This window comes from Cetorhinus maximus, chromosome 1 (genome assembly GCF_964194155.1).
Source record: "Cetorhinus maximus chromosome 1, sCetMax3.hap1.1, whole genome shotgun sequence".
In the NCBI taxonomy this organism is placed as follows: Eukaryota; Metazoa; Chordata; class Chondrichthyes; order Lamniformes; family Cetorhinidae; genus Cetorhinus; species Cetorhinus maximus.
Window position 1 is genome coordinate 188,865,764 of NC_135879.1, and position 25,506 is coordinate 188,891,269.

The window sequence follows — 25,506 nt, forward strand, 5'->3', positions numbered from 1 at the left end:
GGTCCATCCATATTTCTTTGTTATCAGTCTTTTCGTAGAGGTTTGATACAACTGAGTGGCCTGCTATACAATTTCAGAGGGCTTTTAAGAGTCAACCACTTTCTTGTGGGTTTGGAGTCACATGTAGGTCAGAAGGGATAAGGCTGGAAAGATTTCCTTCCCTAGAAGGCATTAGTGAGCTAGACGGGGTTTTAATGAAAATCTGATAGTTTCATTGTCATGTGGAGTTTTCAATTCCAGATTTATTTAATCAGTTAGATTTAAATTCCCCAGCTGCCATGGTGGGATTTGAACTCATGTCTCTGGGTCATTAGTCAAGGGCTCTGGATTACTAGTCCAGTAAGCACTTCTCTCAGAAAGTACTTCCACTGCTTGACAGGTGATTGACAGCCTCTTGGAAGGCACTTCACCTGTCTTGCACTTCATTCACCTTCAGTTGCTCTTTCCAGCCGTCAGCCTTCAAAACAGCACAGGAGCAGCTCGTGGAACTTCTAATTCCACCTCTGCTGAGGGGCAGGGGGAGAAGCAGCACCAACATCAACTATACCAGCAGCAGCAGCAGGAGCACCAGCTGCCTCCTCTTCAACTGTATGGCCCTTCACAGAACACAGGGGATACGATGATGTAGTGGATTTGTCACCAGGTTCGGGGACCTGGGTTCAAATCCTGCCAAGGCAGAGGGTGGAATTTGAATTCAATTAAAGTCTGGAATTTAAAGTACATTGTTGATTGTTGTAAAAAACCCATCTGGATGTGATTCAGCCACTCAGTTGTAACAAATCATTACGAAGTCACAAAAAAAGAAATGAAACAATCCACCCAGCATCAACCTCGGTACCAGAAATGACAACAGTAATCGCAAAGTCCTCCTTACTAACATCCAGTGCCAAAATTAGGAGAGCACCACTACTGACAGAGCTGGCCGAGTCCTAAAGGACACAGCTGCTAGACTGGGCCTACAGCAGGCGGTGAGGGAAGCAACAAGAGGGAAAAACATACTTGACCTCATCATCACTAACCTGCCTGCCACAGATGCACCAGTCCATGACAGTACTGGTAGGAGTGACCACCGCACAGTCGTTGTAGAGATGAAGTCCCGCCTTCACATTGAGGATACCTTCCATTGTGTAGTGTGGCACTACCACTGTGCTAAATGGGATATTCTTCTTATCTTGTCCACGGACAGTCTATACATGGCCCAGCCAGAACTGGACATTTTTTTGCGTCTTGTTGTTGAACCCTGCAACAGTGCAGGGTTCCTCTAGCAATAGACATTGCAGGAGATGTTGCATAGTCTGTGGCTCAGTTCCACATTCACAAGTTGTCAGGCAGGTTGTATATCCCCATTTGCTTAGTGACACCTTTGAACGACCTACACCAGTCCTAAGTCTGTTAAGGCACTTCCAGGTTGCCCAGTTGCAATTAGCTCCTGGGGGAAGGCTTTCATCTGGTAGAATTTCCATCGCTGGGGGTTGTTCGAGACTGGCGAGCCGGTCTTTCCACATAGCAATGCGGGCTTCAGATGGGGTATTTAGAACAGATCTAGCAACTCAAGACTGGGCATTCATGAAGCACTGTGGGCCATCAGCAGCAGCAAAATTGTACTCAAACACAATCTGTAACCTCATGGCCCAGCATATCCCCCATTCTACCATTACCATCAAGCCAGCGGATCAACCCTGGTTCAATGAAGAGTGCAGGAGGACATGCCAGGCATACTTACAAACGAGGTGTCAACCTGGTGAAGCGTCAACACAGGACTACTTGCATACCAAACAGCATAAGCAGCAAGTGATAGATAGAGCTAAGCAATTATACAACCAACGGATCAGATCTAAGCTCTTCAGTCCTGCCACATTCAGTCGTGAATGCTGGTGGACAATTAAACAATTGACTGGAGGGGGAAGCTCCACAAACATCCCCATCCTCAATGATGGAGGGGCCCAGCACATCAGTGCAAAAGATAAGGCTGAAGCATTTGCAACAACCTTCAGCCAGAGGTGCCTAGTGGATGATCCAGATGATCCTCCAGAGGTCCCCACCATCACAAATGCCAGTCTTCAGCCAATTCAATTCACTCCACGTGATATCAAGAAACGGCTGAAAGCACTGGATAGTGCAAAGGCTATGGGCCCTGACAATATTCCGGCAAAGGTACTGAAGACTTATGCTCCAGAACTTGCCACGCCCCTAGCCAAGCTGTTCCAGTACAGCTACAACACTGGCTATGTGGAAAATTGCTCAGGTATGTCCTGTATACAAAAAGCAGGACAAATTGAACCTGGCCAATTACTGTCCCATCAGTCAATGCTCCATCATCAGTAAAGTAATAGAAAGAGTCATCAACACTGCTATCAAGCGGCACTTACTTAGCAATCACCTGCTCACTGGTGCCCAGTTTGGGTTCCGCTGGGCCACTCAGCTCCTGACCACATTACAGCCTTGGTCCAAACATGGACAAAAGAGCTGAACTCCCAAGGTGAGGTGAGAGTGACTGCCCTTGACATCAAGGCAGCATTTGATCGAGTGTGGCATCAAGGAGTCTTAGCAAAACTGGAGTCAATGTGAATCATGGGGAAAACTCTCCACTGGTTCGAGTCATACCTAACACAAAGGAAGATGGTTGTGGTTGCTGGAGGTCAGTCATCTCAACTCCAGGACATCACTCAGGGTAGTGTCCTCGGCCCAACCATCATCAGCTGCTTTACCAATGACCTTCTTTCCATCATAAGGTCAGAAGTGGGGATGTTCGCTGATGATTGCACAACTTTCAGCACCATTCGCAACTCCTCAGATACTGAAGCAGGACATGTCCAAATACAGCAAGAGCTGTACAATATCCAGGCTTGGGCTGACAAGTGGCAGGTAACATTTGTGCCACTGGCAGGGGGAACTGCATATACAAAACTCAAAATGAGCCACGCTTACCAGCAAGTCAAGCTAGAAAAGGCCTCTCGGGATTTTGTGAATATCAACACACATAGGGGGTTATACCAGTATACCAGGTTACCCTTGAGAGTCTCATTGGCTTGTGCCATTTTTCAACGGGCTATGGAAAATTTGCTCGAAGGTCTACCCCATGTGGTGGTTTATATCGATGGTGTCCTAGTAACAGGACTAACTGATGAAGAACACCTGGCTAACTTGGATGAGGTATTGAAGCATTTCTCACAAGCTGAAGTGCAGTTGAAAAGGGAAAAATGTATCATCCAAGCTAAAGAAATGGTTTACCTGGGTCATAGGGTCGACTCGCAGGGCCTTCACTCAGTAGAAGACAAGGTGAGAGCTATTGGCGAGGCGCCAGCCCCAAAAAACGCCACAGAACTCAAGTCCTTCTTGGGAATGGTTAATTATTATGGTCATTTTCTCCCAGATTTGTCGACACTTCTGGCTCCATTATACGGGTTACTCAAGAAAATCGACAGGTGGACTTGGCAAGCTCCACAACAACAAGCATTTACAGCAGTGAAGCAGTTACTACAGTCATCGGCCCTATTGATACATTTCGACCCAAAGAAAGGATTGATTTTAACATGCGATGCACCCCCTTATGGAGTAGGGGCTGTACTCTCCCACCGGATGGCGGATGGCTCCGAACAGCCCATTGGTTATGTCTCAAGAACACTCAGTGTGGCAGAACAAAGATACTCACAAATAGAGAAAGAAGGCTTATCCACTGTATTTGGCGTTAAGAAATTCCACCAATACATCCATGGTCACCACTACACCATAGTATCTGCCCACTAGCCACTACTAGGCTTCTTCAGGGAAGATAAGGCAACACCCGCAATTGCCTCGTCACGCATCCAAAGGTGGGCACTGATTCTAACTGCTTATAAATATACTTTTATCCACCGGCCGGGAAGGCAGGTTGCCAATGCTGACGCACTGAGCTGATTACCTCTAGAGGACAGCAATGTGCGTGTCCCCAACCCTCAAGAATTTGACTTAATATTAAACTTTCTGGGTTCATCACCAGTGAATGCCAAACAGATCAGAGAATGGACCAACCGTGATCCAGTTTTGTCTCATGTCAGGGAACAAGTCTTGCAGGGATGGTCTAACGAGCCAAAGTTGGACGAATTGAAGCCCTATTTTAACAGCACCTGCCAGGAGGCATCTTACTGTGGGGAGCAAGAGTCATTGTGCCTCCCAGAGGAAGACAACCATTATTGAGAGAATTGCATAACTTTCACCCTGACATTTCCAGAATGAAAATGTTGGCATGCAGTTAATTATGGTGGCCAGGGATGGACACTGAAATTGAAGACATGGTCAAGAGCTGCATGCAGTGCCAACAGGTGCAGGAATTGTCTCTTTCTGCTCCACTGCATCCTTGGGAATGGCCAGGAAGGCCATAGCTCTGCCTCCATGTTGATTACGTGGGACCTTTTTTGGGCACAATGTTCCTCTTACTTAACGACTCTCACTGCAAATGGATGGATGTATATGAGGTGAGATCACCCACATCTGTCACCACCATAGACAAATTGCATTAGGGTTTCACGATACATGGTTTACCAGAGATGATAGTGTCTGATAATGGAACAGCATTCGCTAGCGGGGAATTCCAAAGATTTATAACTCTCAACGGCATAACACATGTTAAGACCTCGCCATACCACCCTGCATCCAATGGGTTGGCTGAGAGAGCAGTCCAGACCTTCAAGGCCAGACTGAAAAATCTAGAGGGGGACTCTATAGCAACAAAGTTATCACGCTTCCTGCTCAGCTACAGAACCACGCCACATATGACCACTGGTATTGCTCTCGCAGAGTTATTAATGAAGAGACGTCTCAGGACACGGTTACGCCTCATAACGCCAAATTTAGGGAGGAGGATAGAGGGAAGATAGGAGGCCCAGAAAAATGGACATGTTACCACAGTGGTGAAAGAAGCTTCACTGTAGGAGAATGAGTTTTTGCAAAGAACTTTGGAGATGGGCCCAAATGACTATTAGGTGAAGTCAGTGCAGTGACAGGACCCTGTCTTACCATATATCAGTTGAAGATCGGATAATCAGGAGATAATTAGATCACCTCAGGAAACGGGAAATGGATCCACAAGAAATTTCCGTTGGAGTCTACACCACAGGTAGAAGGAACTCCTCTTGCTTTGGAAGTACCTGCAGAAGGTTGACCCTGAGACAGTTGAAGAGGCAAACTTACAGATTCCTACTGGAGTGCCTAGTGGACAGATAACTTCTGAGAGGGAGGCCTGAGATAAACCATCCAAAGTCGTAGAACTAAGACAGTCGACAGGTTTGAAAAAGCCTCCTGAGAGACTGAATTTGTAAATAGTTCATTTTTGTAAATAGTTAATATATTGTAAAATGTACTTTCAAGTAAAGGGGGAGGGGTGTGGTAATCTGAGGTGTGATACACATTTAAGAAACTGTGAGCAGATTGGCCACGTGACTGTAAGGCCCAATGGCTGTGTAGCGTGAACTACCATGTTAATGTTAGTCTAGAGTAGGGTCTGTTTGGAGAAGAACACATCGTGTTAGTGCTCTGTTGTTTGTGTAAATAAATAGCACGTGCTTCATTTCATATTGGTCTCTGAGTCTGCAGTACATTGTAATCTACTCACTTGCTGACAGATAAGCCAGGGGCAATGACCATCTCCAACAAGAGAGAATCAAACCATCGCCCCTTTATGTTCAATGGCATTTCCATCACTGAATCCCCCACTATCAACATTCTGGGGGTTATCATTGACCAGAAACTGAACCGGACTAGCCATATTAATACTGTGGCTAAAAGAGCAGGTCAGAGGTTAGGAATCCTGTGATGAGTAACACTCAAGAATCTTGACATTGTCCAGGACAAAGCAGCCCACTTGATTGGCACCACATCCACAAACATTCACTCCCTCCACCACTGATGCACAGTGGAATTCACCATCTACAAGATGCACAGCTGGAATTCACCAAAGCTCCTTAGACAGCACCCTCTGAACCCATGACTACTACCATCTAGAAGGACAAGGGCAGCAGATAGATGGGAACACCACCACCTGGAAGTTCCCCTCCAAGTCACTCACCATCCTGACTTGGAAATATATTGCTGTTCCTTCACTGTAGCTGGTCAAAATCCTGGAACTCCCTCCCTAACAGCACTGTGGGTGCACCTACACCACAGGGACCGCAGTGGTTGAAGAAGGCAGCTCACCACCACCTTCTCAAGGGCAATTAGGGATGGGCAATAAATGCTGGCCTAGCCAGCAAAGCCCACATCCCATGAATATATAAAAAAGCGTGCAACTGGGTCAGGAACAAAGCAGCCCCATAGTAAAACTCGCCTTTAAAAATCTGCCAAAAATATCGTGGACTTTGGTCACATCTCTCCTGATGTACGGGTTCTGTTGCCCTGGTTTTTTTTTGTGGTAAAGGTGCCAAATAACTGTAGCTTGTTGTGTATTAAAATTTATTTGAAGCTGTTGACAAATCTGCAGCTATGTAACCAGGATTGGAGAGAGGTTAGGTCATGTTTACAGCTGCAGCAAAACAAAGGGAATTTCTCTTTTGAAATGACGAGCGTCGTTTATTGAAAGGGCAGCGTTTACAACAAGGAAGCACAGATACTCTGCGTCATCACAGATGGTTTGCTTGGATCGTGTGACCTTCTACACGCAGTTCCTCAGACACACCCAGAGGAAGGAGCGCTCTTGGGACTTTAGCTCCAAAAGGTCGCTCAGTCTAAATCTAGAAGGTCAGCATTGACCCAAAGTGGGGTAAATTATAAAAATAATCAACAAATACAGCAATAAACTCAGCAGCAACTCTAGAGGAAGTATTCCGTGTTATGAAGGGAGATTGCCGTATAAATCTCTACGCCCTGCTGCAAACCCCTTCAGCCCGGCTGGCCTGGGAGAATTGGGGAATGTATTTATTTCTCTTCTTGCTTTTGCTTGGAAAGTAAAGAAACGCATCAACAAGTACGTACTGGAGCAGAGAAAAATAGTACATCCGTGGGACTCAACACATTAATCAGGAAACGACCAAAAACAGAAGTTAGAAAAACATTTGCAACCGTCAGCCTTATCGACACTCCATATGAGTCAGAAGGTTTGTTGTGAAGACTCGCATTCCAGAGATTCGATCACATAACCTAGGCTAAATTAGTATTTTTTAAGTAGCTTTTCTTTTAAGATTTAGACCTTGACCCTGGACTGGAGCCTCAGGTAGAAGCCATTGTACCGGTTGGCAATACAACTAGTCCCACTGAAGCGACGGGTAAAGGCTCCACACTCCCAAAGGCCACATGCATTTCTCACTATGTTGGGACCAGCTCAGTTTCCTACTCTTATCATGTACTCTTGCTGAAGTTGAGGGTCGGGACGGGGTTGTGGTCCCAGTGCTCCTGGCTCTGAAGAAGGGTCATATGGACCTGAAACTGTTTCTCTCTCCACAGATGCGGCCAGACCTGCTGAGTTTTTCCAGCATTTTATATTTTTACTCCTTGGCAAGTACTTATATGGCCACAAAGACAAAAGCTTGGACACCTTTGCTCTAGGTGATTTCATGCCAGCTATTCTCTTTTAGGCACGAGGGAGTTGTCTGGAGTGTAGGTTTTCAGGGAAGTTCTTTTTCCATTAATGAGGGAATTCAGAATATTTTGCCAGGGTATTTTTTTCAAACAAAACTGCTTCACAACAGGGCTGTTGAAAATCCACAGGACACAATGCTGCCATCCACTGTTGCACGCAATGTGGTGACCTCACTGTAGGCCTCTAATTTGCATAATATGGGTACAAGTGTCACTGCTGGCACATGTCCATTACCTACCTGTCCATACAGCTCAATAATCAGCCTGCTGATTCCTGGAAAGATCTCCTTTCCAAATCTCAACATTGTTCACTTTAGCCCCATGTATGCTCAAAACAAATCAGAAAAAGATCTTTGTGACTTCAGCCTGCTTGCTTAGCATGGAGCCTCTCCCTTCCCTTCCTACATTGGAGCCCATTAACATCCATTTGGGTAAAAGCAAAATACTGTGGATGCTGGAAATCTGAAACAAAAACAGAAAATGCTGGAAAAACTCAGCAGGTCTAGCAGCATCTGTGGAGAGAGAAACAGAGTTAATGTTTTGAGTCCATATGACTTCTTCAGAGCTAACATCCATTTGGAGGTAGGTACGGCTCATCTCACTGGGTGTACTGGCCTCCATTACTACACTATGGCCTGAAATTTCACAATGCAAAAATGGTGGAAGAGGCTGAAATATGGAAGACCTGACCCCAAACACAGTACCTACCATTTTTGCGGGGGTTGGAATGGGCCCAGGTCGGGATTTGCACATGCGCATTTTGTGGAGGCAGCTGCTGTTTTACATGGGCAGCTGCCTCCAATCATGTCTGATTTTCATTAGCCTGGAGTGGGCAACATGATGTGTGCAGGTTAGACCTGGTAGGGAGGTGTCAGCTGTGGCTCAGTTCATAGCACCCTCGCCTTTGAATCAGAGGGTTGTGGGTTCATGTCCCACTCCCGGAAACCAAGAACTGTGATTGTACTCAAAAGAGTTGCAATCTGTGACTGTTGATAACTCGAAAGAATTTAGACCTGGTAGGAGCATGTCTAAACTTTATGCAGTCTTTGGAGAGGTAGGGTATCCCTTTGGATATGGTTCCAGGATACCTTTGGGAGAGGTAAGGTGCCCTTTGGGGTCGTTATAAGTGAACATGAAAGATGGCAGGTAGGGTAGTATGAGTTGGTACTAAGTTGGCATATGGGCCATAAAGAGCTGTGAGAGTGGCTAGAGGAGCGTAGGTTGGTATGGAGACTATGGGATGATGATGGGGGGGCGGGGGAGCTGTTATGGGGTCAGTTAGACGGCATGGATGGGGCATGGGGAGTGTTTTGGGGGTGAAGGAGTGAGGGCTGAAGGGATGTTTTTTGTTTTTAGAAAGCTTTGACAAAAGTGCTGCTGCACCGAGGCAGGCCTCCGTCCAGCCGGCCTCCGCACCTGGCAGCCTCCACACTCATTCCGGGGTCACCCAGCTCGACTCCCAGAGAACCCCGCCATCCCGGAATGAAAATCACAACATTTCAGGGTTGGGTTTGTGGAGCAGGAAATGTCCTGACTCTGCGCTCCAGACCCGGGCGCGAAAATTCAGGGCCGTGTTTCGAACGAATGAGGGAAGTGACAACTGTTTATCAGGAGGAATCTCCATGGTTGGCTACACGTGATTTATGATATTTGCCTTGTTGGCTGGGAGGAAATCCCTCCCCTTGCAACGTAGGCTGGAAAACCCCAGTAACAGTGCAATTCTGCTGCTAATAGATCCTGTCACACCGGCTGCTACAAATCCCTGGCTGAGGGGATTTCCATTGATTTGCTGGTACAGTTTGACCCTTGGGAGGAGTATCGAGAAGCAGGTTCAGGTGTTTGGGTTGTAGGTTTTCCTGGAGGTTTGATCACATGATGATCTAAATCACATGATACCTGATCATGTCATGTCTGATCATGTGATACCAGGCCACGACTTCTGGAAATGTTAATGCATTTATCTTATAAAGGACAAAACAAAAATAAAAATACCTGGAAAAACTCAGCAGGTCTGGCAGCATCTACGGAGAGGAGCACAGTTAACGTTTCGAGTCCGAATGACCCTTGGGCTGGTCCCCTGTGGTTGAGTAATTTTCATTGTGATTTTTCACCAGCAGCTATTGTATGAGAAGGTTGTCACCCATGAGCAGCTGAAGGTGGGAAATTGAGGGCAAGAAAGAGGGTAAATTAAAGGTGAGGAGTTCACGGTAAACAACAGGTGGGAGAAACTCATTCCACCAGTAACTAATAGGTCATTTAAGTTACAGCAACTAATACTAATGACACTCAGATCAGTATTAATCAGCTTTTATCCAAAACTCATTAATAATCTTTATGTAAAAACAGTAATAATAGATAATAATACCTTGCTATTGCACCCTTAATTCAACAACCTGCTGATACTCACTGAAACAACAACCAGATTCTCCCTGCACCATATACAGTGCAATCAGGCTCTCCAGTCAATGCCATGTTTGATAATCCTGATAATAATCCTTATTTCTTTGGATTCTGGCTTTGACCCAGATTGTGTTGGAAGGTGGCAACTCTGAACTGGAAGCCTCAATCACAGCCCATCTATACTTGGACTTCACATGGCAAACCTGGCTGGCACAGACCGACCTGTGGGCTCAGTGTTTAGGCTACTTCTCACTGGGCACATTGTCCCAACACCAAAATTTCTAAAGGTCTCCTGAGGCACAAGCTCAGTTAAGTAAAGTTACATAGAATGACAGATATTTCAGCACAGGAAGAGGCTATTTAACCCATCTAGGCACATTGGAAAACTCAAGACATTACAGCTAGTGGCTGGTGAAAGAGCCACTCCATGAATCCATGAAGTTAGAGGAGTAAACAGGTACTGGGCACCAAACAATTCAGTGAGTAAAAATATCCATTAAACATAAAAGAATGTGGAGTGAGAAAGGACTACAATATATGATTAGGATGCATTTTTATTTCATAAAATAGTGTTTTGAATCAATATAAAACCTTGTTTACAGATTTTTCAGCTTTAAATAATGAGCGCAAAGCCACTTTAAAAAATATACAGTCCATTTAGTAGTATTGCACTCTTTTATTCCCCCATATTTCATGTAAGTCAACTGTTGACAAAGCAGTCATATTCTTACACAAATGAAAAATATTTTTACAACAGTATTTTACAGTTTGTGCACCATAATGTTTTTTGTTGAAACATAAGCAGATTGGTCTAAAATTCTCTATCTATTAGATGTTACTTTTAAATGATTTATTCATTGGTAATTCAGTACTTTTGCAGATTTAAAATGGAATCAATGAGAAGTGTAGAGTTTAATTTGTGCAAGTTGTAATGCTAGAATATGTTAAGTTTACAGAACTATGTTGCAATCCATTTGTAATTCCAATGACTGTCTTTAAATTACAACCAATAATGGTCTCAAAAAAAGTGAGTGAATTCATTACATGACCAAACAGATGCTGGCAATTTGAACTCTTAAACAAAATAATGAAGATAAATAGGGATGGGATGGAGGTTTGAGGTTGTGAATGTTCTTATGTGGCATACACCATGAAATCTGGTGTTCGTTGTTGAGGTCTACATTATGTTTTCTAAATGCAGACAAATGAGCTATTCACTAGTCTCAAATTACACCAGCAGGATTTCTAGGAATACCAGAATAAGTGCGCAATTTAAACTGAAGTGGGATTTATACATTCGGAGTTTTCTGTCTTTGCTAATTTTAGGAAAAGAAATTGACATGAGTAAAAAAATTTCGTCATTGTGGTCCGGATACTCACTTTCATAAATCTCATTTTCTCCATTACTAATACTGTTAATATTATATTAAGATATTCTTAAAATAATTTGGGCAGAGAGGCAGATTCTGGTTAATGTATTGTCCACATCAGCTGTTTGAAACAGTCTCTTCCAAATTTTCAAATCAACAGAGCATACCAGGACGAAGAGAACAAACAGTCTGGAACCTGAAACAGAAAATGCTGAAATACTCAGCAGTTCAAGCAGCATCTGTAGAGAAAGAAACAGAATTAACATTTCAGGTCAATGACCTGATGAATAATCAGAATTAAAAATTTTTTAAAATTAATTTATGGGAGGTGGACATCACTGGCTAGGCCAGCATTTATTGCCCTCAAGGAGGTGGTGGCGAGTTGCCATCCTGAACCGCTGTAGTCCGTGTGGTGTAGGTAGAATTGTTGAAAGCTTATTGACCTGAATTGTTAACTCTGTTTCTCTCTCCACAGATGCTGCCAGGCCCAGAGTATTTCTGGCATTTTATTAGATTCTACCATGTCTTCATTCATAACAATACACACATCTCCTCATCTGATCTTTCTTCTCAGCCTTTGCTAAATTTAGTTTCTTCATTCTTGGAAGCAGTCTGGTTCAATGGCGACGTTTGGGTTGACATGGGTTAAAATACAACAGTTTAAACCAAAATTTAGCTGTAGTACCTTCCTGTGAATGCTAACTTAAAACAAAGGTCATAGGTTTCAATGAAAAATGTTTTGACTGGGTTCAGCTAATTACTTTTTAGAAGCGCAGCTTACTGGCATATTAAATCCTACTTTTAAGTGATGTATCTTTATCCTTTGTAAATGCACCGAGATGTATTCCTGCATGTAAGGGACAATACATAAATGCAATGTGTAATTAATGACCATATTAGGTACAGGGGTAGGCCATTCAGCCCCTTGAGCCTATTCCAACATTCATTTAAATCACGCCTGATGTTTACCTCATCCCTATGAGAAGATCTTGATATGTTCAGTGGGATAGCAGCAGACACCCTACAGAAATGGCAAAAACAGTTGGAAGAATCCCTGTAGAAATCCAAGCTGGTTATATTTATGTGGTTTTGGAATGGTATTTTCTCATTACTTGTTTGCCAAACTCTGGAATACCCTCTCTAAACTTGTCTGCCTCTTTGTCCTCTTTTTAAGATGCTCATTAAAACCTAACTCTTTGACAAAGCTTTTGGTCACCTGCAAGTATCCCTGGAAAACGTTGTCTGGTAAAGTTCCTGTGAAGCGCTTTGGGATGTTAACGCAAGTTGCTGCTGTCTTAATACTGAATACGCTTATGGAATTGTTGGACTTGCTACATAAGACCATTGCAGAAGCTCTATTACCATAAGGACTGTAGCAGTTCTATAAGAATTATGAAGGTAACAAGGGATGGGCATTATATGAAGCCTTGCCATCGTTGTCCAAATCCCATAAAGAATTTCAAAATGTTTGTTATCTTTATAAAGGGAATTATAGCTCCCTTGGCAGAAATGTTTGCAATGACAAAGCATCTGGTACTACTGTCACCTACAGGGAAACAATCTAGTGACATGGCCCCAGGTGCAGAGAAAACTATTGAATATTCAATTGGCTGTTGATATGGAAGGGCTGGTTGCTTATTAATTCCTTTAGATCCACTAGTTGTGTAATTGACTCACTAATGACATGAAATTGTACAGGTGGTATGAGTTACGAATGATTGCACTTCCAAATGAGATTGCTATTCTACTATATTAGCTATATTAGCCAATTTATCTTAATACCTTTTGCATCATATGCTAATGGCAATGAGCATAATTCCACCCCATATGTTTTATTTGCCTTTCTACTTTCATCCTCAAAGGCAGATTGGAATTATACTTGTTGCTTCAGTCAGGTAGCTTGCACAGTGCAGGCTGTTGGTTTCTTCACACCCTGCTCTTGGATCCACGTTTTTTCACTATCAAGTGTGGAGGAGTGAGAGCTGTATTAGATTGTTAGAAGATTTTTTCTCATCGCTACCTGGTTTATGAGGTCTGCCCATGCTGGATACTGGGTGAGTTGGCATAGAGGATTTGAGAGGACAAGGGGTGTGGGTGGGAGGGCATGTGTTGGCATTGAGTTAGCATGTAGGGTATGAGGGGCCAAAGGGCTGGGTGGGGGCATGAGGTGGCATGGAGAGTATGAGGGGCCAAAGGGAGTAGGTGGTGGGGCATGTGTTGGCATTGAGTTAGCATGTAGGGTATGAGGGACCAAGGGGTTGGGTGGGGGACAAGAGTTGGCATTGAGTTGGGTGGAGGTTATGAGGGGCCATGGGTGGAGGGGTATGAGTTTGTGTGTTTCGGGATACTTTTTACTGAAGCAGGTCTGGCAAGTCGAGAAATTTTCCGACTCAAGCTACCCGCTTCAGTAGCAAAACTTCAGCTCTTCATATCACACTGTGATTAACCAGTTTGAAGAAAGAGTCAGGGGAAAGGTGTGACACACAATGCTAGTCTGAACTCCCTTTCATCAATGAAGCACCTCAGAGGACTGCCTATCAAGCCCTGATCTGAAAATTGCAGGATGAAAAATGTAGTAAATTTAGCCTGATTGCAGTGATAAGCAATTGGGGCCTCATAGCGCAGGGTCATGAGCAAAGGAAGAACAGCCTTTTCTCCTTTCAGACCCTGGAGCAGGTTTTCCTCTTCAGCATTCAGGCATAATCACAGCAGGGTCAACCACTAATCACATTAACTGGGCATAAGCTGCTGATGCTATACTGCCCATTAGAATAAATAGGTGGAAGATTGTGAGCAACTGGTATGGCAATTTGCAATAAGTGCTTCCATCTCACCAAGTTCTTATGCCAGGGTCCTAAAGAGGAAAACAGACACACTGTTCTCAAAACAGACACTTAACAATTGATTTTAATAAAGAGAGGATTAATATTATTTGAGAATAGATCCACTTAATACTGCCAATACATGATGCTTTCTTTACACGCAGAGACAATAACGAGGAAACCCTGAGAATTGGAATGACTGTTGCTGGAAGGTGTAACCTGTCCTAGTGGATGAACAAGAGAATGTATGCCCCAAGGTTTGTTACTTCCAATGATTGAGGACAAATGGGTTGCAGATAGACAAGCGACTCCTGTAAGCTTCACATTTCCAACCGGTGGAATCACAGTGCTCTGGGTATGGTGTATGCCATGCTAGGGACAATGCGGTGGCAGAATGTTGCTCATTAGTACTCCCTGGTACCTGCTGCCTGTGTAACAAAGTCTCAAGCTTGTACTTGGCTGATGAATAAAAAACTACTAGTGACTACTATATCCTTCGGGTGCGGGGAGGTAAGCAGAATCACATTGGGGTTGAGAGGTCTAAAAGATAATGTGCCAGCAATGAAAGATTGGAACCAATTCAATTGTCTGCAGCAGAATCGATACTCTGATACGTGAGCCAAGCAGCTCTGCAGTATTCCGGGAAACTCTTGATGATTAGGCAGCCAGTCTAGGATCTGGAAGGATGGACCTCTAACATAGATTGCAATTCTTCCTCCTTAGCTCTAGGTAATTCCATACACCAATATCCTAACTGGCAGGATGGTCCTGGTTGGGTAAACAGCAGGAAGTGCTCCAGTGCTCTGTTAGTAAACTCCTCTGTTTTAGTTAAGTAAACTCTAGCGGTATAACTGTTCACAACTGGAGGCCTTTTAGGCTTTGGATTCTTACCATTGTGCATCTAAATTCTATAAGAGTTGGATAAGTCTCTATATAGAGAGAGTATACACTTCATTTCAGGCAATGAATTTCTTAGCTTGATTTGGAGATCCTTAAGCGTCGTAATGGACTTGTGCAAGCATCAGTGCTGAGTTTAGCAAAGTAAATCCTTGGTGTTGGATTATTTGAACATCATTTGAATTCCATTGTCTGCCCTGGAATACAATTAAAAAATCTGCAAATGCTTTTTTCTCTAGCCTTTTCTTGTAAAACAGATTTATTGTAATGAAAAGGCCCCTGACTCTGAAAGATTCACAATTCTTTGTTATTTTATCAATTCTTATCTTTTCAAGACAAATTTTGGTACAGGTAATTTTGTTGGGATTTGAGAAAATTGCCAACAACTCCTTGGGTTATCACTTCACTTTGGTATGGTGATATTATTGGTTATGCTCTAATGCACCAATAAAACCTCAATCATCAAACTGTTTTAATTTTCCGGATCAGTAACTGGACGGGTCCTTCAGGGACAGACTTGATGATGTTCCAAGCATCATAGTGCATGAGGCCATGCAAGAACTTGCCATTGATTGCGAGCAATTCATCCCCAACGTCGATCATTCCAGACTGCTCAGAAACACCACCTGCAGGTTACAACAGGTAAAATTTAAGATGAATAATGTCATGGAATTCAGTTCTAGTGAAAGATTTGAAGGATGGAATGGCCTACTCCTGTTTCTATTAAAAATCTGTTTATTTTTAAGCGGCTTTGGCCGTTCTACAATAGAGGCAGGGCAGCCAGAACAAAAACCTTGTGTGGTGATATTAAAGGGAGTAACACAGTACCAATTTCACAATTTGCATGCCTTGCGTTAATGATTAGATGAGAACTCTGATGTGCAAACCTGCCAAAATCCTCAATGATTTTGACAATGAAGAACACCAGGGATTCCACCGTATCATCAGAAGATCCAGTGACAAACCTAGAATGGACAGAAGTGCTCTACTGAGCAGAAACACTGACAATTGGGAACTGTTAAGAGGTGGAATTGAGTGATCAGACATTACTGGGCTCCTTCTATGGGAGGAATTTCATGGTTATTAACACCACTCCCTGAGGCCCATTGGTACCAACCCCACGGAGGCCTCAAGGTGGTGATAGCTGGGGAAGACAAAAATCTAAATCTGCTGGGGAACTCTCGCCACCCTACTACTTACATCTGACAGATGGGGAAGGAGCAGGCAGTGGCAGCCTCAGCAGTGGTGGTGGAATCCTGATCAGAGTGGTAAGGCAGCAATAGGTTTAATGTCCCATAATTCCACCATGAAAGAAAATGCTTCCCCCTAGCCCGTAAAAAAATTATTTCAAATTGCGGTTCTTTATTGAAAAGCAAAGGCCTTCACCATGATGAGGAGCTCCATCTAGTGTCCTTGTTGGCAATGTACAGCTTATAAGAGGCAAGCTTTGAATAATCTGCAGCCATGCTTAATTGGCCAGGAGATGAAGCATTATTCTGCCTATGTTATTGAACCACTGGCATTTTCACCCTTCTAATAACATGTTAATGATGTGTTATGATCTGGCTAGGGTCCAGTAAATCTTTTTAGATAGGCAAAGTTTGAAATCCCAGTTGCCCACTAGGATTCCATGGTTTTAAACAAACAAAGCAAATTTTACCATACAAGGTCAGAAAAGTAAAATAATTTACAATATCTATCTTATACTCTAGCATTCAGAATTAACAGGAGGTAAATCTGAATTAACAAGCAAACTGTGGTCAAACACACCACACTGCACATTAAATGGCAGATGCAACCAAGACAGATCCCATGGATTTCTTAGCAACCCACCCATATCAGTGACCACTGTGAACCTCAAAATCTTGTTAAAACTCTGTCTTCCTCACGAGAGATTTCATCACATTTTTGAAGATCTAGCCTCTGAATTCCTTCAAAAGTCACTCCGACTTGGACTGCCTCAATGACTGCTCACCTCCCGATGGTTCAACCTCTCCTCCTGAGACTGTGTTGCGTGGGATTCACAAAGCTGCACTCCTGCCTCTAAGTACTAGCACACTTCTAATTCTTTTGCAGACTGTTAGCCTCACTAAGCTGGCACCGTGGGTTTCTCTGAACTCCAGCCTCCTTGCTGCACCGAGCTATAAATGACTCCCAGGGCTTCTATGAGTCCTAATTTCCATGCACAGAACCAGTGACCTTCCACCTTTGCAGCTCCCTAGGATTTCACTGAGCCCTAACTGCCTGGAGCCTGCTAAGAGCTCCCAGGGCGTCTCTCTGAGCTGCAAACCATACTAGGCCCAAACTACAACCAACCCCATCTCCCAGCCAGCAAACACACAGATAAATTGAAACCAAAGAACCTTAAGCTCCACCCATCTCCATGATCACATGGTCTTTCAGGATCACTGAATGCTTTTAAACTAATTTAGCTTAAACTCCCAAAACAAAACATCTCTCTGGACTACACTTCTTTGAACTTGATTCTTCCCAGGACTAAGCATTACATCTAAAATACTAACATGAAACATGAACTAGATATTCATCACAGATCTACCAGGGGGTGATGCCATATCAGGTGCACTTCATCCTGACTAGAAATCTAGATTTTATTTGAAGGCTAACCTTGCTGGACTTCAGGTAACTTAAATAATTATAACATCAACCCATGTAATTCAGAGCTTTTTGCTAAGATTGCACAGCAGGAAAGAGCTCACCTAACTGGCTGGGTTAGTGGTGGTTGCTGGGGTGGGGGGTAGTACTGGGGTGATGGGGACACAGAACAAAAGGCTACTGCTGAAACTTATTGTGGTAAGTTCTTGTGGGAAATTAGGTTAAGGGATAAATCAGTAGAGATGCAGTAGAAGACATTTAAGGAGATATTTCAGAATACTCAGAAAAGATACATTCCAGTGACAAAGAAGTACTCTAAGGGAAAAACACACCATCTGTGGCTAACTAAAGAAGTTATGGATAGTATCAAATTGAAAGAAAATAAATGGCAGGTCAGAAGACTTCTGCAAAGGAAAGCTTCCTTTCTATGTTGCATTCTTAGTAAGAATACTTACCTTGAAATATTCGCTTAATATACAGGGGCCTGTCTCCATGAATTGAAGCCTTCCCACCATCTAGGCTGAATCCTAGGCCAGCAGAGGTCTTCAGCAGCTCTATGGTGATGGCCCCTCCAAGGTCCACATTCATGCCTGGAATAACCAAGATAAATGCAACTTTAACCGGGTAACATGACACTTTATCCTATTCCTGCCCCCAGTAACATCACTGAACTTTGCCCATGTCAGCTCATAGTCTGGTGATACTCTCATTAATGCCTTTCTCACCTCTACACTCGACTATTCCAATGTACTCCTGGCTGGCCTCCTACATTCTACCCTCTGTAAACTTGAGGTCAGCTAAAACTCACAGCTCTGTCTTCCCCTGGGGAATGGACAAGTCTGCTTAGTGCTGCCTAAAGCAGCAATATATAAACAAATTTCCCTCCCACTAAAAATGGATTGGTGCAGTGCCCATATTCAAAAAGGGTGAATGAAACAGACATAAGCAACTACAGATCTAACAGTCTCAAATCCATTTCATGTAAAATAATGGAATTGATTATTAGGAATAAACTTGAGTATCTGCACAACATTAGCATGGTAAACAGCAGCCAATATAGATTCAGAAAAGGAAAATCATGCATAACTAACCTCCTAAACATTTTGAGGAATTATCCCTAATTCACTCTGGTAACCTCTATGACATGATGGGCTAAGAACTGGATTAGGCACTTTTTTGGGTGTGGGAATCATGATGTGCAATTTCTCTGTGATTAGTGAAGTTGAGGCAAGCAGCACACAAACTTTGTGCTTCTTGCTCATTAACATGATTGCAGTGTGCAGTCCAGCATGAAACATGCTCAGCAGGGGGACCCAGTTGTGTGCATGGCCAGCACAATGTACAACTAGCCTGCACTTCTTAAAGGCAGCCTGCCTCTCTTAAAGACAGGTGCATTCAGGCTACAACAGGAACTGTTTCAGCAAGTCATTGAGTGAAGGAAGGAGACTGCAAATGAAGCAAAATCTTAGAGAGAGTGCTCCTAGTTTCTCTGATGTGGTACTCGGGACTTTAGTGTAAGGGGTCAAGAGGAAGAGAAAATGGTCACGTTTCCAGAGGGGTCCAGGAGATCTCATGGCTTTTCATCTTAAGGGAACGGGGGTAGGTGACCAGGAGGTCAATTTCCAGAGCCTGGCCCTGAGGAACTGGCTGCAGTTCTGGAAAAAGTTCAATGATATCACATGGGTCATCAAGGTCTGTGCATGCATTTTCAAGGACAAATCCTGAACATTGTACCACTGACTCTCACACTGCTCAATGATTCACAGCCCCCTCACTCGACCATCAGCAATAAGGATTCAGATGAAACGTTCAGATGCTCCATCTTATCTTCACATAGTTAACCAAATGCTGCAAGCCTCACACTAACCTCTCGTGGCTTCCATATATCTCTAGCTATGGCAGACATATCACTCAAACACATTACAACATACTCACTGACATTCCTTCCTCTCTCTTGCAGAACAAGTCTACACAGGATCACAGAGATTGGGGTTATAGAATCATTTAATTGTAGGTTATAGCAGACTCACAGAACACCACAAACTTGGAGGGCCCCCTCCTTGAGTAGTCCAGGTATTTGTTTCAGAACGCCAATTGTTTGCTCCACAACGTTTCTGGTGGCAGCATAGTTTTCATTCTAGGTGCCCTATCTGTGTGTGATTGGCTGGTGCAGGGGTGTCAAGAGCTAGGCCTAAAGCAGGTGGGCCTTTTCACCAAGCAGCCAGTCTCTGGTTCATCATGGTGGCTCGAAATTAATGGGCACAGCTGACTGGTACAGTGTCGATGCACCATGGGTGCTGCCAGGATAGCAGGCATTCAATGACACGGTGTCCTGGGCATGGTCATACACCCACTGTACTTTCATGGAGAGGTATTCCTTGCAATTGAGGTACATCTCCCCATTAATCTATGGGGTCCTCGTACCTGCATTCGAGGCTCCCTGCATCACTGGAAATCTCACTAGCCTGGCAAAGCCACGTGCTGTCTTCTGCTTCTATCTGGTAGGATGGAAGATGATAAATTTCCCTTTCCTGGTGGACAGGGCCACTGGCACCTCCGTCATGCGGTGATGCATGGTGAACTGTGAAATATTGGCAATGTCACCTGCTCCTGCCTGGAAGGAACTGAAGGTGTACAAATTGAAGCCATGATGATCTTCACAGCCACTGCCAGTGCTCTCCTCTTGTTGTGTGGATGTAGATCCAGTTGTAGAAAGTGGCAGAGTTCAGTTGCTGTGTGAGACATTGCTCCTGGTTGAGGCGGAAGTAGGAGAAGCGCTCTCTGAAAGCCTTCTCCCTCTGTGAACAGCGATATCTCTGCTGACTATGCTCCATCTCCAAATCATGCTTTAGCCTAAGTATAGGTTCCTTTATTGAAAACAGGCTTTCTACCTACCCTGCATGCTTATGGTACATGCATGACACACTTATTCTAGCATCCTTACAAGTATGGCTAGCACACAGGTCACATCGGAAGTGGTCAGGCCAACATTTCTGGACTTCCCAGCTTCCATAGGGTGTCAGCAACAGTGTTATGGAGCCAGATTTTGCAGCCAGCCTATCTTGGTTTCGAAAAGGAATTTGAAAAAGCATCACAAGAAAGGCTATTAAACTCAAAGCTGCATGTTTTCAGGTTGCACTCAGAGTTGGTAAGAAAGTGGCCAATGAGTAAGGAGGTGGCTGATAACAATGAGTACTGTCAGAGTGGATGAGTTAAGTGCCCCAGGTCTTTGTGTTAGGACTACTTTCTAAAATGATTTGGATCTGAAAACTCAGTGGACAAATTTGATGATGATACTAAAGTGGAACTGCAAGAAGCAGCTCAGAAATGACACAGTGAGTTGGACTAAGTAAGTATAAAGGCTGATTAATGGCAGGTGAAAATGATTGCAAACATGTGCAAGGCATTGTACATGAGAAGGAAAAATAATTAACATACATACTTTCCGAATTGGGGTGATTCCCACTCCAATTTCCCCTTCCTATCTCTGGTAATTTCAGCACTCTGCTTACTCTAAAGAAGTTGCCATGTAGAGGACCAATGTGCTTTAGTCTATGTCCTGTATCATTCTGTCATCCAAGGAGAAGACACTCTTCAAGCTTTAATTTCATTTTCTCAACTTCAGGATTTGTATTTTTTTTTAATTATATCTTTTAGTTAAATTGTATGGTATTTTGTATTTTTATAGCTTACAGATCTGCATCATGAACTAAAATATTCACTCACTTTGATGTAAACTAATTAATTTAAAGAAGATTCACTTTGCTACTACAACCATTGTCACTTATTAATGAGACGAGGTGAAATGCCAGAAAGGAACCAAATTCTTGTTAAAATTTTAGTGAATAGACAAAAATTCAGGACGAATTCATCAAAATGTCTTTTTCCATATTTTGCACACATCAAAGTTGAAGTTGACAGCAGTGTTGGATAGAACTTGTCATTTGATTCCCTGGGTACTGGCCATCCTCTAGTACTCAAAGCAACCATTCATCATGGGGGAACCTAGATAGTGATCACTGGCAGGTTATTCCACCACAGTGGAGCCTGATGTTGTTCTCACCTGAACTCCACACTGGAGTGACCATGGCTGACTTTTCCCCTCTGCAGTCCGGAACACTGACAACCAATCGCAGCACACCACTACTGTGAGGGTTGTTACAAGGTTACTCAATGCAGAATGTAAATGAAGTCTGAGGTATGACTCAGTAATTATACTGGTCAGTGCCTTTTAGATATTAGACTATCAGGGGAGCTGCCGACATGTTGTCAAAAGGCTGTTATTTAATTGCATTACAATGTTACTTATACCTGCCTGCGTGATGGACCCCTACCTGTTCCTGCTGTTTCTGCAGTAGCATCTCTTCCAGCTGGGAGATGGTTTCCTTTAGGAAGCGATAAATCTGGCTTGGAGAAAATTTCTTCCCTTTCCTTTCCTTTTTTAATTACAATGATGGCCTGTTTAGGTAAGCGGGCCTGGTGAAGTGCATTCAGTGCATCTCCATGTGTAGTGCCTATTACAGAGATTCCATTGATGGATAAGATGTAATCACCCCGCTGAATGGTGCCTTCTTGAGCTGCCACTCCTCTTAAAAATACTCTGTGAATCTGCAAGGAAAAATTGTGATTTAAAGGAATGACTTTTGTAATGTATTGAACAAAAAGTACAACATATGCTTTATTTGCAATGTATTTAAGGGACATTTTCAAAACCAATATTTTACTACTAACATTTCCATCAGATGGTAGATTGCTTTGCTTTTTATTTTTTTTAAATTGTTCCTTCAGATTTTAACTTTCAGTTGGGATTTCCCACAATCCACACTACAACAATAGCTCTGCCTTTCTAAAGACCCCCTCAGTGAACTGTAAAATCATTAATAAAAAAACGATGCAGAGCATTAGGTCACATACATAGCACCACGAAGTCTGGAGTGTGCTTTTGGTGTATAACACTTTAAACAGTTATGATTGGCCAAGATCTTCCTGCCTCCGGAGCGTCGGAGACCAGACATATGACTCAGATGTACATTGCGACCTTGTGGAAGTCTTGACACACTGAGCTCCATGGGAATTGTCTGAGAAGTCTGAACTTCTGTTGGGCAATTTCCTTACTCCCGAAGGCCTCTACAAAAGTCTCCGACCCAGAGTTAGAGTCAGAGACTTTGGACTGTTCCATGAGACTTAACTGAATAGTTACTCAGGAAACATTAGACAGAAAAATCCTAGTCTAATTCCTGGGTAACTACACAACTGAACCCCCAACCACTTACACTGACCCCCACCGCCCCCCCGCACCCCCCCCCCCCCCCCAAACAAACATCCTGACTACACACACCACCACCAATCCCCTGATTATCTCCTCTCTGAGAACCCAACTACTCCCATGACTAGCCCCCCCGAACTCACCAGGCGAAACCCTGACCACCAACCCAACCTGACTAGTCTCCGACCTGACTACCCCTCCTGACCTACCTACCCACTCAGCTACCTACCCACTTAACCCACCTGCCACCCTACCCACTTGTCACTCTACCAGCTGCCATCTCACCCATATGCCCCCTACCCACCTGCCAACCTATCTACTTATCACCTCACCCACCTGCCACCTCACCCACATGCCACCTCACCCACATGCCACCTCACACCCTACCCCCCTACCCACCTATCACCCTACCTACTTACCTCACCCCCCTAACCATTCACTCGTTCTTCCACTCACCCATTGATCCATTTACTAATATTCACACTGGACATTTAAACTGACCTTACGGCAGCTAGTGCTGTAAAAAGCTGGGGGGGGGAGGGGGTGCGAAGCTTGTCTTCCCCCAATGATTCAGCGCTGCGATGGAGTTCTTTATGGGACTGTACGCTCCGCATTTCTGAAGAAGCTGCACTCGGGCTTTGAGAGGGAAGTGGTGGGTGGCACCTCCCTCAAAGGCCCTCTTTTCACATCAGGTGCTCCCCTCCCCCGCGACCCCAAAAAGGTCTGCTCCCCACGGGTGCTCCCTCCCCCGCGACCCCGAAAAGGTCTGCTCCCCACGGGTGCTCCCTCCCCCCCAACTCTCCATCCTCAATCCCCATCGGAAAAGTCCTGCTGTATGTTTCCCACTCTCTTTGTATGCCTTTTATAGATCCCTGTATTCCTTCACTGTTTTCCTCAGTCTGTAACTTTAACCTTTCTAAAGTCCAGGTAATACAACAACTTGGGTTGTCATCTATCTAGATCCTGAACTAAACCATCAACTATAAACAACCTACATATTTTCATTATCAACATATATAAAAATACACTGAACTTATTCATTTTAAAATACTGCCATTTGGTTTTGCTCATCACTTCTGGATTCTGTCTTTCTTTGTTTCTGCCACACTTCCATTAGGGCCTGTGCTGATCTCAGCTCTGCTTCTCTCCTATTTCTATCAGTTCTTGTCAGGCTGTTTCCCATTTCCATTCCACTTAGCTTTTTGCCCCCTCTTTAGGAATCATCCTGTTCTGCTCCACTTAAATTTTTATGTGCTCACTTTCACTATCATACTCTCTCAGCTGTGCTCCCCTACAATGTTTCATAGAACCATAGAACACTACAGCACAGAAAACAGGCCATTTGGCCCTTCTAGTCTGTGCCAAAATATTATTCCGCTAGTTTTTATTTAACATGAAATACATAAGTAAATTGTTTTCACAGTGTGATTCATTTATTCCCTACCAATCCTTGGATGTGTTAATCAATAAAACACAATTCTGCGTCTGATCTAAAACAAAGGGGACCATCCATCTTAATGGCCGATGATGTTTCCTTCATGATTCAATTATCCATACCTTTGTTAATTCTAAACTTGACTATTCCATCACAACCCTGACCGGCCTCCCACATCTTACCTTCCATAAACTTGATGTCATAAAAAACTCTGCCGCCTGAGTCCATACTCAGACCAAATCTTGTTCACTCGCCACCCATGTGTATTGAGCTACATTGGCTCCCAGTTCAGCAATGGCTCAATTTTCAAATTCACATCTTTGTTTTCAAATCCCTCTGTGGCCTTGATCCTCCATATCCCTGTAATCACCTCAAGCCCGACAATCCTCTGAGATATCTGTGCTCCTCTAATTCTGGCCTCTTGAGAATCCCCGATTTTAATCATTCCACTATTGACGGCCATGCTTCCAGCTGCCAAGGTCCTAAGCTCTGGAATTCCACCTCTCCCTAAAACTGTCCACCTGTCTTAATTCCTTCAAGATGCTCCTTAAAACCTACCTCTTTGATCAAGCTTTTGGTCTCCTGCTCCAAAATCTCCTTAAGTAGCTCAGCATCAAATCTTGCTCTATAACACTCCTTTGAAGTGCCTCATAATGTAACTACAAACATACATACAAACATATGAATTAGGAGCAGGAGTAGGCCACTCATCCTCTCGAGCCTGCTCCTCCATTCACTAAGACCGTGGCTGATCTGAATGTAACCTCAACCCCACATTTCTGCCTAGCCCCGATAACCTTTCAACCCTTTGTTAATGAAGAATCTATCTAGCTCTGTCTTAAAAATATTCAAAAACTCTGCTTCCACCGCTTTTTGAGGAAGAGAGTTTCAAAGACTCTCAGTCCTCTGAGAGAAAAAAATTCTCTTCATCTGTCTTAAATGGGCGACCCCTTATTTTTATACAGTGACCCCTAGCTCTAGATTCCCCCACAAGAGAAAACATCCTCTCCACATTCACCCTGTCAAGACCCCTCCGGATCTTAAAGATTTGCATTAAGTTGCCTCTTACTCTTCTACATTACCGGTGCAATGTGACTGCAGGCTGTTGTTGCTAATGGCCTCCTGGATCATGACATCGATCCAGGCAAGTGCAAA

The 25,506-nt window shown here is 43.7% G+C and overlaps 1 protein-coding gene and 1 long non-coding RNA gene across 7 annotated transcripts in view; one reads left to right on the forward strand and one right to left on the reverse strand.

Annotated features, from left to right (window-relative positions):
• LOC144686088 (uncharacterized) overlaps nucleotides 1-25,506 on the forward strand; it is a 185,036-nt gene that overhangs the window by 16,151 nt on the left and 143,379 nt on the right. The window lies entirely within an intron of this gene.
• Nucleotides 10,485-25,506, reverse strand: part of pdzd2 (PDZ domain containing 2) — a 631,303-nt gene continuing 616,281 nt past the window's right edge. For all 6 annotated transcript variants that reach the window (XM_078551140.1, XM_078551149.1, XM_078551169.1 and 3 more), the window contains 3 exons: nucleotides 21,985-22,258; nucleotides 18,106-18,240; nucleotides 10,485-15,663 (listed from right to left, as the gene is read on the reverse strand). In XM_078551140.1, the coding sequence (XP_078407266.1) occupies nucleotides 15,500-15,663; nucleotides 18,106-18,240; nucleotides 21,985-22,258 (573 nt within the window). In that variant the 3' untranslated portion in view covers nucleotides 10,485-15,499. The remainder of the gene's footprint in view (nucleotides 15,664-18,105; nucleotides 18,241-21,984; nucleotides 22,259-25,506) is intronic.